Consider the following 13,165-nt stretch of genomic DNA (forward strand, 5'->3'; position numbering starts at 1 on the left):
ATTGATTTTTAATTTTTAGTAATGGCTGTGATATAGAAAGAGATTCCATCCTCTATATAGGGCTTGAGATAAGATGTGCATGTAGTGGAGTAATACTGGAAAGGACAGGCACACAGTCAGTACTGGATCTATAATTCAGAGTTCAAATTGTATTTTTCCATTTTTCATTGACATTTATTAACAAAACATTATAATGAATACCAAAAAGAGGAAATTAATTGATAACAACTATCCCACTAAACATTTCTGTAAGAATGTCCTTACCATTCACTGCAATCCTGACACCAGTCATTACCCGCAGACAGCTCTAATCCATTCTATAAATCTAACCAAACTTAAAACTTTGAAATACCCATAACCATAACCAGTCGCAAACACAATATTTACTCTAACAACTGCCCTTAGCCTAACCAAGAAACAGCCTTCATCTAGCATCCAGGATATGTCACAGAAAAGTGAGGGCATTTGGTTGGTAGAACCTCTGATTGCTTTCCTCCTGGTCAGTGCGGGATGGTACTGAGTGTTTAACTTTGTAATCTCTTTGAGATACATGAGATAACATGCTACCGTCAAGGGCCATCAATTGCTGAGTGTAAGCTCGACAGAGTAATCTTTGGAAGAGTACGCTTTTTGTTGGGTCACGTGATCATTTGTGTTCCACAAAGTGTTAAAGATGCCACTTGCTACTTCCAGAATGTGGCAATGTCTTTGTATTAATTGTGAGCCAGATTTCAATCTGAATTAAAGGCTTGCTGATAATAGGAGTATCAATTGGCACAGAGCCAAGGAATATCTGGGAAAGTTGCGCCCGCAGTGTCCCCACCTGTTTGTCTGTCTAGCTTGATTTCAGATGAAAAATTAAAAATCAAGAAAAATGCTGCATGTTTTTGAGCCATTCAGGTGATAGTCAGTTCAAATGGTAGAAGTATACCTAGATAATATTCCATTGAAAATAAAAAGAGAACACTAAAACGTAAGCATAAAAGTAAGAATGCAGAATAAAGAAAACAGATGTACATGGATATCCTGAAAAGCATCCTTAGCATGCCCCTGTGAGATTGTGTGGACATTGTGACATTTTACTTTTAACCATAAATCAGAAAGATAACATAACATTTCATTTATGAACCAGGTGTTTTCTATAATTCGTTTAACAACTTCCATTCATGCCGAGTGGAAGTGAAAGACATTATTTTAATGTTATCATTGGGCTAATTCCTATATTTCAGATCGTGTTACTGTTAGCACTCTTTAAAGTTCGTCTGACCAATAAATGATAGCCTTTTATTAAAATAATAATAATGAAAGGATAGGTATTCCCAAATGTACAAACAGTCACTATGCAAGGCAGTTTGGATATATTGTGTTGGCTTTAAAGCGCACTTTAACGGCAATAGAAATGAGGCATATTTTATGGAAAGCCGCCACTTTTCTGCCCTAACCAAAAGGTATAGTTATATTCAGGTTTACTTGCGAATATCTGGCAGATTCCAGGCAGAGAGTCTGTGGTTTTCAAAACTTCAGAGGCTGTAAATTTTAAACTGTGTGCCCTGCAGTCAGAGCTGAAGTGTGTTGTGTCTGAAGTCAGGTGGTGCTTTGTTCAAGGTAGACATTAAATAGTTCTTCTGAAACCTGCAAATGTTTAAGAGGGTTGCTGGCCAGCTGTAGTCCTTGGAAACACATGCCAGTTGGCTGGAAATATCTTGGAATGTGGCCAGTGAAGTAGACTACAGCTCTGGAGGTCTTTCCAAATGTGTAGGTTTAAATGTTTTGGCTGCACACGTAGACGTTTAATACCGGGTTGTTCGGAAATGATTTTTATTGAACATTGAGCAATTATGAAAAAAAAGTGAACCTCCCACCTCAAAAGAAGTAACCTAAAATAGCCCCCTGCTCTCAGCCAACCCATAGTGTGTACATTCTTTTTAAAATATATTTTAATTCATTTAGAGTAATGTGAACTTGAACGGACAAGGTGCTATCATTATTTCTATTTCGAGGTTAGTAAATATATTAGCCATTCTTTAAAGAATTGTAACCTGGCTCAAAGAACAATATCTGAATGCTACTTTCTTTTTGGCTGACATAATCTTTCCATAGCGTTTGTGCAATTGGGTTCTTTGTCATCAAAAAGTAGGCGTATGAAATATGTTTCTGAACATATTTCTTAATATGCTGTTGTCGAAATAGTATTTTTCTAGCATATCTGATATAACAACCAGACTGTGGCAACCCCACGCGTTTGCTGGAATATCTTAATGGATTTCCTAAACAATAATGATGGAGCTTGTGATTTATGAAGCAAACACAAGGAGATGATGGACGGGATGCTGAAACTTTTCAAACACTCACCCCCAGTCACAGATCTGGGTTGAATCCATCATCATTCTTTAGCTCACTTTGCCACCCCAGTTCAGACACAGCTATTTGCAAATCAGTCTTGACCCTGTGCCTCCTGGGAACAGTCCAGCCCGAACTGCCAAGCTTCTGCTTTATAGCCATTTGCGATGGTGCATCATATGAGCGCCTAGTGAGAGATGCATCAATTTTCTGTGTACACTTGAATAACAATCTTTGACTACTGTATGTGTAGTGTTGCAAGGGTGCAATTCTTCGTACAAATAGACTTTCAGCAAAAGAATGGACAGAATCAGCATTATGTGTAAGAGTATGCAGAGGTACTTGTATACAATACATCTTGCTGGTAAGCAATCACACTCTGAGGAACTGATGTGAGCTTTGGTGTGATGCATGACTGCTTGTAAGAGGCATATTAGGAGTCAAAACCTAGTAGATGGGGAAATTGTGCTCTTTGGGAGATGGGTCTTCAGTTGTTTCCTGAATTACACAGGAATAGGTACTACTCATGCTGTTAGGAAAGATCTTCCAGATCCCGGGTGTGTAAATGTAGAAAGTTTGCAATATGGGCGTTTCCTTCTTGTGCTTCTATTTCATCTCAATCTGAAGATAGCCTGGGTCCGGTTTGACTCTGTGAGACAGAGGTGAGTATTTTCTCATACAGGTATGCAGGGGTACAATTTCTGAAGGCCTTGTAGGTGATAGTGCTAGTACTGTGGATAACACATTCTTAGATGAGGAAACACGATGCAGTTCTTTCAATGTTGGAGCAATGCTGTTGAATTGATTCAGATGTACATGGGTGGTGTCATGGAGGCCTTAGTGCAGGGTGTTGTATCCATACACACAAGTGAAAATCAAGGCTGGTGTCCATTTCAGGTAGGTCGGTATTCACTTTTTTAGGAGGGAGATTTTAATAACATATGTTGTTTTTAGTTTCTTGCTGATCTGTAATTTGCAGAAGTTATTTGTGCCAAAGCAGAATCCAGGTGATATACTATTTGCTGACTGTATTGGATTGAAGCTTTCTTGGTTCATGTGAGATAGCCGAGCTTGACTCTGTGGTTACTTGGTTATTTTGATTAAGATGAATTCTGTTTTAGTCATGCTGAGATTGTTGTAGGTTCTTGTCATCCATTAATGAATTTGATCAAGGAAGGTTTTAAGTAAGAGGATGTAATGTGTCAAGGAGATTCTGAAGTTGAGGTGATCATTGTTGGCATAGTGATGAATCTTTAAACTGTTGTCAATGAGTATGGAATGCCAAGTGAATCTAGGTAGAGATTAATGATGATGGGGAAAAGGATGGATTGCTGGGTCTTGAGGTTCCAATCTGGATGAAATGGCAGCAGTTGGTGAGGTATAGGTATAGGAGAATCAATGCAAGTAGTGCCACGAGGTCCATGCATGTTTCCTAGATAGTAGACAGATTGGGAGGGTACACAGAGGCCAAGTATAATCATTGTAATTAAAAGGATGAAATGTTACCTATGAATTACTGGAACTGCTAATTTGTTACAGGCAGATACATAGAATGAAGAACACTAAATGGATATCTTCCATCAAGAACATTAATGAACACTGACACAGTAGTTGGTTTGACTAAGGCAATATTACCATAAATATAACAACATTTAAAAAAAATGAGCACAGGAACAATGTTATATTTTTAAATACAAATTATGCTTTATATTTTACTCAGAAATAAGTCAATCTATTACAGTCTTAGAAAGGTGGTATTCACATTTTTCATAGAGCATGATGAGTGTAAATACATACAAATATCATTATTTTGGCCTGGAATGCAACTGTCTATTGCAAAAAGCAGTTGAATGTTTCTTGGACCTAGCATTGACGTAACCAGTCAAAAGCAGGTGCTGATGGAATGTCCATCAGTGCGTATACCCTCAGGGTTCTTTAGTGCCTCTTTGTACTAGTCAAAACATCTCTGACCTTAGCCCTTTTTGTTGGGAGTTTAAAATCCCATCTATTTATTTCAGTTCATAGTTAAGAGTACAACAATATTTCCACTCTAAAGATTAATTTCAGTTCAAAAAAATCTCAGTCACAGAAGGATTGCTTATTGCCACATATTGCATTAGAGTGTTCAGCAAGAGCTGTGGTTTCTCATTTTTTAATGTAATATTTATATATTTTTTTAAACCTCCTTGTTGCACAAAATACATTTTGTTTATTCCCTGCATAAAGTTTGTACGTGAGGGCATACATCTTGTAGAAAAAGCATTTAAGACCTTTGTGGGAAATTAGCCAGATCGAGAATGTCTAAAAGTCGCAGCACACATCAGTTTCACAGTGCCTGCTAGACATTTTCTGCTTAAAGCAGTCTTTTGTGGCTGAAAATGATGTTAAAAAGCACAGCTTTGTGGATACCTCTGTGCCAGGATCAACACAAATCTCACCAGAAGGCCGTAGACCATTCAGATCTCAGTGGTCAAATTAATTCTCAATGTCCCATGCCACACTCGCATCACACCACAACTGAAAGAGCTCCACTGATTCCCCAAACACAAATAATCACAATTCAGACTCCTCGCCTACACTTTCAAGGCACTACATAACCCTGGTCCAACCTACCTCAACAACAACATCTGCATTCACAATCATCTAGACATCTTCACTTATCTGGACTTCTATTTGCATACATACCTTGCATACAGAAATCCAAATCCAGTGGCTGAGCCTTTTCCTACATAACTCCTAAAGCGTGAAATAACCTGATGCTACAGATAAGAGCCTCCTTCTTAGTACTTCAATTTCACAAGAAGCTCAAGAACTGGCTTTTCAAGTAGTCCCACTAGGCCTTAGGTTTGGCTAGATTCAGTGCCAGGATGCCTGCCTGAGTAATGGTGCGTTCTGCAAATCTGGATAGCATAACACACCAGAAATCACATGGCATACGAGAAACCTAACATTCTGCAATTACACAGCAGTTCAATCAAAGAAAAAAAGTCACCCAGGACTACTTAGAACTTAAACCAGTTTAATGAAAGGTGTACCTTGTTGCAACAATTTCTCAAATCACATTGCTGATAAAGAGTGTTTACAAGTAAACTATTTTAAATCTGGTTAGATTTGGTATTATGCAGTAACATACACCTGAATAATCATTTCAGAACTCCATGTTCTAACATAATACATGAGATTAAAAAAAATATTTATGTCTTACCCTTTTGACATTATTATGGACGATGTGGGCATTTTGTGCGCTGTAATTGTACTTAACACTATTGCTTTCAGGCCAGTCATCATTCTTTTATTTTAATTATATGGTTTGATCCTAATATCTAACAACATGAGAACATTTATTATTATTATTATTATTATTATTATTATTATTATTAAGTTCAGAAAGCGAGATACAGAATTAAAGAGAAAATAGTATATTCGCAAAAAGGCAATAGAGAGCATATGCACATTTTTGTGCCTGTTTTCCCATTTTTTAATGGTTGGTTAAATCTTTCTGTTTTTTTGTGTTTCAATTGGTAGTTGTACATATTTTATCAAGGGGTCCCTTAAATCATAGATTTAGGAGAGTTTGGGTGTAGGAGCTAATAGCTAATGGGTAGCTAGTTGTTGCAGCGTGGCCGCCCCTGAGGTGACCACATTCGGGGATGTAATTCACCTTTTCTACCCGGAACCCTCTAGTCTGTCCTTATTAAAGATGGCAGAAATCAAATTGTGGGGTACAGACTAGGCTGCTCACACTGGATGTATGACAAGCCTTCTGGGGGTTTATATCTCCCTGCATAGCTAATTTCCAACCTCCCCAGTGCAAACGTCCCTGGGGCAGGGGCAGGGATGTTTCCTCCATTGGGAGTCAGCCCTGATGCATAACAGAGTTGGTTTATCCTTTGAAGGTCACTGCCTTGATGTGCCACTTCACTAGCCTGCTTGGGAAGAGGGATGTGTGACCTCCTTCCTACTCATGCATTCGTTCCAGACTCCTGAGAGTGATTACACCGCCTGGCAGATCAGAATCATGTCTTGGTAGCAGCAAGCACGGTAATGCATGGGCTGGTCAGCCATATCGCACTGAAGCTGGGGCAACCAGCTGGGCAACCTCTAAGGTCGCCACCTAGGTGCATCAAACAGGGCATGAGATTCATTTCAGGGGTGAGCAGGTCTGTTGTTTGATAATGCACATGAAATATTTTGGTGGTACCTTAATTGAGCTGCCAGCCTTGAGAATGCCTGGGTTGCAGCCCATTATATTCTATGAACCTCTAACACTCAGTTGTTTCCAATGGAAAATGCCACTATATGGACATAAAGGGGCTACGCTTATATGACCTCACCTTTATTATACTGCACCCTGCCTCCTAGGCTGAGGAAGCCTAAATTAGGGGAGCCTGACATATATTAAAGCTAGTGTATTGGACTGTGCCACACACAGTGATGGTGCAGTCGAATTAGAGAGGTTTGCCATGCTCCTACAGTCTGCAATGGTAGGCCTGCTGTCAGTAGTTTGCGTGTGTCACCCAAGGTGACACATAACCGTGCTGCAGCACTGGGGACCCTTTTACCACCTATGCCCGGAGTACCCCTGGTACCATGTGCTAGGGACATATAAGGGGAAATGTCTTTGCCAATTTGGATTACCATGTTGAACATAACAGTTTTGGGAGAGAGCACGGGCACTGGGGTCTAGACAAAAGACTCCAGTGCACAACTGCAGCACACATAGAAAGAGGAAACTGCATGGTATCCCTTCCTGCACAAAAACAATTGTGCTAACAACGCATATACCCTTGCACCAAGCCTGCATTGGCTCTAGGCACCAATTTGTGTGCCAGCACAGGCAGAAAGGACAGGAATGCACCGTATTTAATAGACGCAGGACAGCGTAACAAAGTGACTTGCTGCACTGCCCTGCGTCAAATTCTAGTAAAAGAGGCCCACAGTATATAGTTGTATGACATTCTGGGCTAAGAAGACAGTGGGCCAGGAACAAACAGGCCACATAAAACGAGCAATGTATGATCCAATGCACACTGAAATCATTACCCAAGGTATTTCCTGAACAGTATTTATTTTAAATTGATTTGATTTTAACAATGAATTATAGATCTTTACTTTTGCATTGCAGAGTTTGGACAAATATTTTAGGATTTTTTGCTTTCCATAGGTCAATACAAATGAAAATTGAGTGATTGTATTGAGTGTTATATTACAAAATATCACACAAAGAATTTTTTTTTAAGTCACAACTTTAATGAGAACCTGATGTATCTTTTAGATCCTACTACAAGGCAATAATCCAGGAATTGCATGGGAATATGCCTTACAGAAGAGTTGGCCAGAAAATACAATCCAGAAGAGATACAACTACACCTGGTTTACAGTAGAGCTTAGCTGCTCAGCGTCTTGTGCTGGTGGTGGGTACAGAAACTATAAAATCAGTTTTTTCCTAAATGCTGTAAAAATGGTCACAATTAAATATAGTATGTGCATTGTCTAAATTACCCGTTTGCTCTCTGGTTGATACACAACTTATTTTCTTCACTAAAATGGCATCTACTGCTTGACACACATTTTTAAATGTTTCTTTTAATTTCATGATGTAGAAAATGTTTTCCAAGGCGTCAATTAACATTTGTTTTATATGAGCACCAGCTGCGTTACAGACGGACATATTCATTTTGGTTAGGCACGGGGAGATAAAGTGATTTGCTCAGCATCACAGGATGAAGGATGTCCCTGGCAAGACTCGAAGCATGTTTCTCAGCTTGTAGGTCGACCATCCTAGCCGTTAGGCCACATCCTCTCCCCAATTAGCCTGTTTTTCTTTGTCTTGATTTATAGCAGAGTGCGTACACTAGTCTCTTGATGCCGCCTGTGAATATTTCTATACCCTCAGGGGTGAAGTATATAGACAGCATACAATCTCTCATGACACCACTAATCATAGACATTGGGAGAGAGCATACCAATTATTTTTCAGACTAACTACCATATGTGCCCAATGACTGTAGCGCTGAGTGCTGGACAGTTTCTGCTCTCTGTTATTCGAGGTTTTTGTTTTCAAAACATTATGCAAATGGCCTTTGTTCCATTTTCGTCATTGATTCAATATTACAATGTACTTATCACAAACCTCTGGAATGGCATGATTATGTGGTATCCAGTAACTCTGTTAAGTACCCTTACCAAAGTCTCTCTTGCGCCAAATTTGTGCGCATTCCATGTGAGGTAACTACAGCACGACTCAAAATAAAGTAAACATTCCCAGCAAGAAAGTTACCTGGTTATTTTGAAAAAAATCAGTTTATCAGTTTAGCTATGATTATAAGTTAGAGCGTTTCAATTCTATGCAACAGTAGTGGCTTTGGGATAATCACCATCAGTTCTGTAGATTCAAGTACAGAATTGTTTATTCCCTCGTGTATTTAAACGTCTCGTTCATTTATGGGTAGACAGTACTGTATTGTAACTTGTGTTTTTTTTCCAGGGCATCTTACCAAAAAAGCAGTTTGTATGCAAGACCATCACAGTGAAGTGAATATGTCGTTTTGTGATCCAAGGACGAAGCCCCCCACTGAACACAAGATGTGCAACACTAACCCGTGCCCAGCATAGTACGTTTCAGAAAGATTTGCAATTTTCTCTGATTACTTCAATTGTCTGTAAAATACTACACTGTTTTATTTGTGTACTAGCCTCCAGGGTCATCTGATTTGTGTGTGACACACACACAGCCTCTTCCTATTCCACGATTCTCTGGATTTACGCATTCTGGGGCATATTATCAAGACTGGAGATAAAATTATCGCCGCTTTATCGGCAGAAAACTGCCGATAAAGAGGCGATAATGGACTTGATAATATGCTCTATGGAATTCCAATCGAAGTCCATGTTAGATGTGAAGACATCTAACATGGGCTTCGATTGGAATTCCATAGAGCATATTATCAAGCCCATTTTTGCCGCTTTATCGGCAGTTTTCTGCCGATAAAGCGGCGATCATTTTATCTCCAGTCTTGATAATATGCCCCCTTATGTCACAGAAAAGGGGGTGGTGATGAACAGAGTGTCTGAATTAAGCAGACCACTCTTACCCAGTCCAAAGATCAGGGCTTGATCCATCACCGTTATTTAGCTCACTGCCCCATCCCAGCTCAGAACCTGGCTATATGCAAATTAGTCTGTCCCTGGCCCAGTGCATCATGGGAACAGGGCAGACCAAACTACCAAGCCAATTCTTCACCAGAAAGGAGACAAGCTTCCGGGGACCGGTTTCTGGCATTACAGCCGTCGTCGGCCCGGCTTGCTTGAATCCTGATGGAGCAGTGAGTAAGGGACTCATGTCTGAGTATACCCTGCCACACCTATAGTGGCCAAAAACGATTCAGAAAAGGGGGTGGTGATGAACAGAGTGTCTGAATTGAGCAGACCACTCTTACCCAGTCCAAAGATCAGGGCTTGATCCATCACCGTTATTTAGCTCACTGCCCCATCCCAGCTCAGAACCTGGCTATATGCAAATTAGTCTGTCCCTGGCCCAGTGCATCATGGGAACAGGGCAGACCAAACTACCAAGCCAATTCTTCACCAGAAAGGAGACAAGCTTCCGGGGACCGGTTTCTGGCATTACAGCCGTCGTCGGCCCGGCTTGCTTGAATCCTGATGGAGCAGTGAGCAAGGGACTCATGTCTGAGTATACCCTGCCACACCTATAGTGGCCAAAAACGATTCAGAAAAGGGGGTGGTGATGAACAGAGTGTCTGAATTAAGTTCTGAGCTGGGATGGTGCAGTGAGCTAAAAAACGGTGATGGATCAAGCCCTGATCTTTGGACTGGGTAAGAGTGGTCTGCTTAATTCAGGCACTCTGTTCATCACCACCCCCTTTTCTGAATCATTTTGTCCACCATAAGCGTGGAAGGGTATACTCAGATGTGAGTCCCTTGCTCATTGCACCATCAGGATTCAAGCAAGCCGGGCCGATGACGCCTGAAATGGCAGAAACCGGTCCCCGGAAGCTTGTTTCCTTCCCAGTACAAGAATTGGCTTGGTAGTTTGGTTTGCCCTGTTCCCATCATGCACTGGGACAGGAACAGACTAATTTGCATATAGCCAAGTTCTGAGCTGGGATGGTGCAGTGAGCTAAAAAACGGTGATGGATCAAGCCCTGATCTTTGGACTGGGTAAGAGTGGTCTGCTTAATTCAGGCACTCTGTTCATCACCACCCCCTTTTCTGAATCATTTTGTCCACCATAAGCGTGGAAGGGTATACTCAGATGTGAGTCCCTTGCTCATTGCACCATCAGGATTCAAGCAAGCCGGGACGATGACGCCTGAAATGGCAGAAACCGGTCCCCGGAAGCTTGTTTCCTTCCCAGTACAAGAATTGGCTTGGTAGTTTGGTTTGCCCTGTTCCCATCATGCACTGGGACATTAACAGACTAATTTGCATATAGCCAAGTTCTGAGCTGGGATGGTGCAGTGAGCTAAAAAACGGTGATGGATCAAGCCCTGATCTTTGGACTGGGTAAGAGTGGTCTGCTTAATTCAGGCACTCTGTTCATCACCACCCCCTTTTCTGAATCATTTTGTCCACCATAAGCGTGGAAGGGTATACTCAGATGTGAGTCCCTTGCTCATTGCACCATCAGGATTCAAGCAAGCCGGGCCGACGACGCCTGAAATGGCAGAAACCGGTCCCCGTAAGCTTGTTTCCTTCCCAGTACAAGAATTGGCTTGGTAGTTTGGTTTGCCCTGTTCCCATCATGCACTGGGACAGGAACAGACTATTTTGCATATAGCCAATTTCTGAGCTGGGATGGTGCAGTGAGCTAAAAAACGGTGATGGATCAAGCCCTGATCTTTAGACTGGGTAAGAGTGGTCTGCTTAATTCAGGCACTCTGTTCATCACCACCCCCTTTTCTGAATCATTTTGTCCACCATAAGCGTGGAAGGGTATACTCAGATGTGAGTCCTTTGCTCATTGCACCATCAGGATTCAAGCAAGCCGGGCCGACGACGCCTGAAATGGCAGAAACCGGTCCCCGGAAGCTTGTTTCCTTCCCAGTACAAGAATTGGCTTGGTAGTTTGGTTTGCCCTGTTCCCATCATGCACTGGGACAGGAACAGACTAATTTGCATATAGCCAAGTTCTGAGCTGGGATGGTGCAGTGAGCTAAAAAACGGTGATGGATCAAGCTCTGATCTTTGGACTGGGTAAGAGTGGTCTGCTTAATTCAGGCACTCTGTTCATCACCACCCCCTTTTCTGAATCATTTTGTCCACTATAAGCGTGGAAGCGTATACTCAGATGTGAGTCCCTTGCTCATTGCACCATCAGGATTCAAGCAAGCCGGGCCGACGACGCCTGAAATGGCAGAAACCGGTCTCCGGAAACTTGTTTCCTTCCCAGTACAAGAATTGGCTTGGTAGTTTGGTTTGCCCTGTTCCCATCATGCACTGGGACAGGAACAGACTAATTTGCATATAGCCAAGTTCTGAGCTGGGATGGTGCAGTGAGCTAAAAAACGGTGATGGATCATGCCCTGATCTTTGGACTGGGTAAGAGTGGTCTGCTTAATTCAGGCACTCTGTTCATCACCACCCCCTTTTCTGAATCATTTTGTCCACCATAAGCGTGGAAGGGTATACTCAGATGTGAGTCCCTTGCTCATTGCACCATCAGGATTCAAGCAAGCCGGGCCGACGACGCCTGAAATGGCAGAAACCGGTCCCCGGAAGCTTGTTTCCGTCCCAGTACAAGAATTGGCTTGGTAGTTTGGTTTGCCCTGTTCCCATCATGCACTGGGACAGGAACAGACTAATTTGCATATAGCCAAGTTCTGAGCTGGGATGGTGCAGTGAGCTAAAAAACGGTGATGGATCAAGCCCTGATCTTTGGACTGGGTAAGAGTGGTCTGCTTAATTCAGGCACTCTGTTCATCACCACCCCCTTTTCTGAATCATTTTGTCCACCATAAGCGTGGAAGGGTATACTCAGATGTGAGTCCCTTGCTCATTGCACCATCAGGATTCAAGCAAGCCGGGCCGACGACGCCTGAAATGGCAGAAACCGGTCCCCGGAAGCTTGTTTCCTTCCCAGTACAAGAATTGGCTTGGTAGTTTGGTTTGCCCTGTTCCCATCATGCACTGGGACAGGAACAGACTAATTTGCATATAGCCAATTTCTGAGCTGGGATGGTGCAGTGAGCTAAAAAACGGTGATGGATCAAGCCCTGATCTTTGGACTGGGTAAGAGTGGTCTGCTTAATTCAGGCACTCTGTTCATCACCACCCCCTTTTCTGAATCATTTTGTCCACCATAAGCGTGGAAGGGTATACTCAGATGTGAGTCCTTTGCTCATTGCACCATCAGGATTCAAGCAAGCCGGGCCGACGACGCCTGAAATGGCAGAAACCGGTCCCCGGAAGCTTGTTTCCTTCCCAGTACAAGAATTGGCTTGGTAGTTTGGTTTGCCCTGTTCCCATCATGCACTGGGACAGGAACAGACTAATTTGCATATAGCCAAGTTCTGAGCTGGGATGGTGCAGTGAGCTAAAAAACGGTGATGGATCAAGCCCTGATCTTTGGACTGGGTAAGAGTGGTCTGCTTAATTCAGGCACTCTGTTCATCACCACCCCCTTTTCTGAATCATTTTGTCCACCATAAGCGTGGAAGCGTATACTCAGATGTGAGTCCCTTGCTCATTGCACCATCAGGATTCAAGCAAGCCGGGCCGACGACGCCTGAAATGGCAGAAACCGGTCCCCGGAAGCTTATTTCCTTCCCAGTACAAGAATTGGCTTGGTAGTTTGGTTTGCCCT

The 13,165-nt window shown here is 42.2% G+C and overlaps 1 protein-coding gene across 1 annotated transcript in view; it reads left to right on the forward strand.

Annotated features, from left to right (window-relative positions):
• The window catches only part of ADAMTS18 (ADAM metallopeptidase with thrombospondin type 1 motif 18), a 386,340-nt gene that overhangs the window by 334,254 nt on the left and 38,921 nt on the right, over positions 1 to 13,165 (forward strand). Inside the window, exons 17-18 of the mRNA XM_078668828.1 lie at positions 7,616 to 7,754; positions 8,828 to 8,954. Coding sequence (XP_078524954.1) covers positions 7,616 to 7,754; positions 8,828 to 8,954 — 266 coding nt within the window. The remainder of the gene's footprint in view (positions 1 to 7,615; positions 7,755 to 8,827; positions 8,955 to 13,165) is intronic.

Source organism: Lissotriton helveticus, chromosome 12 (assembly GCF_964261635.1).
Source record: "Lissotriton helveticus chromosome 12, aLisHel1.1, whole genome shotgun sequence".
In the NCBI taxonomy this organism is placed as follows: Eukaryota; Metazoa; Chordata; class Amphibia; order Caudata; family Salamandridae; genus Lissotriton; species Lissotriton helveticus.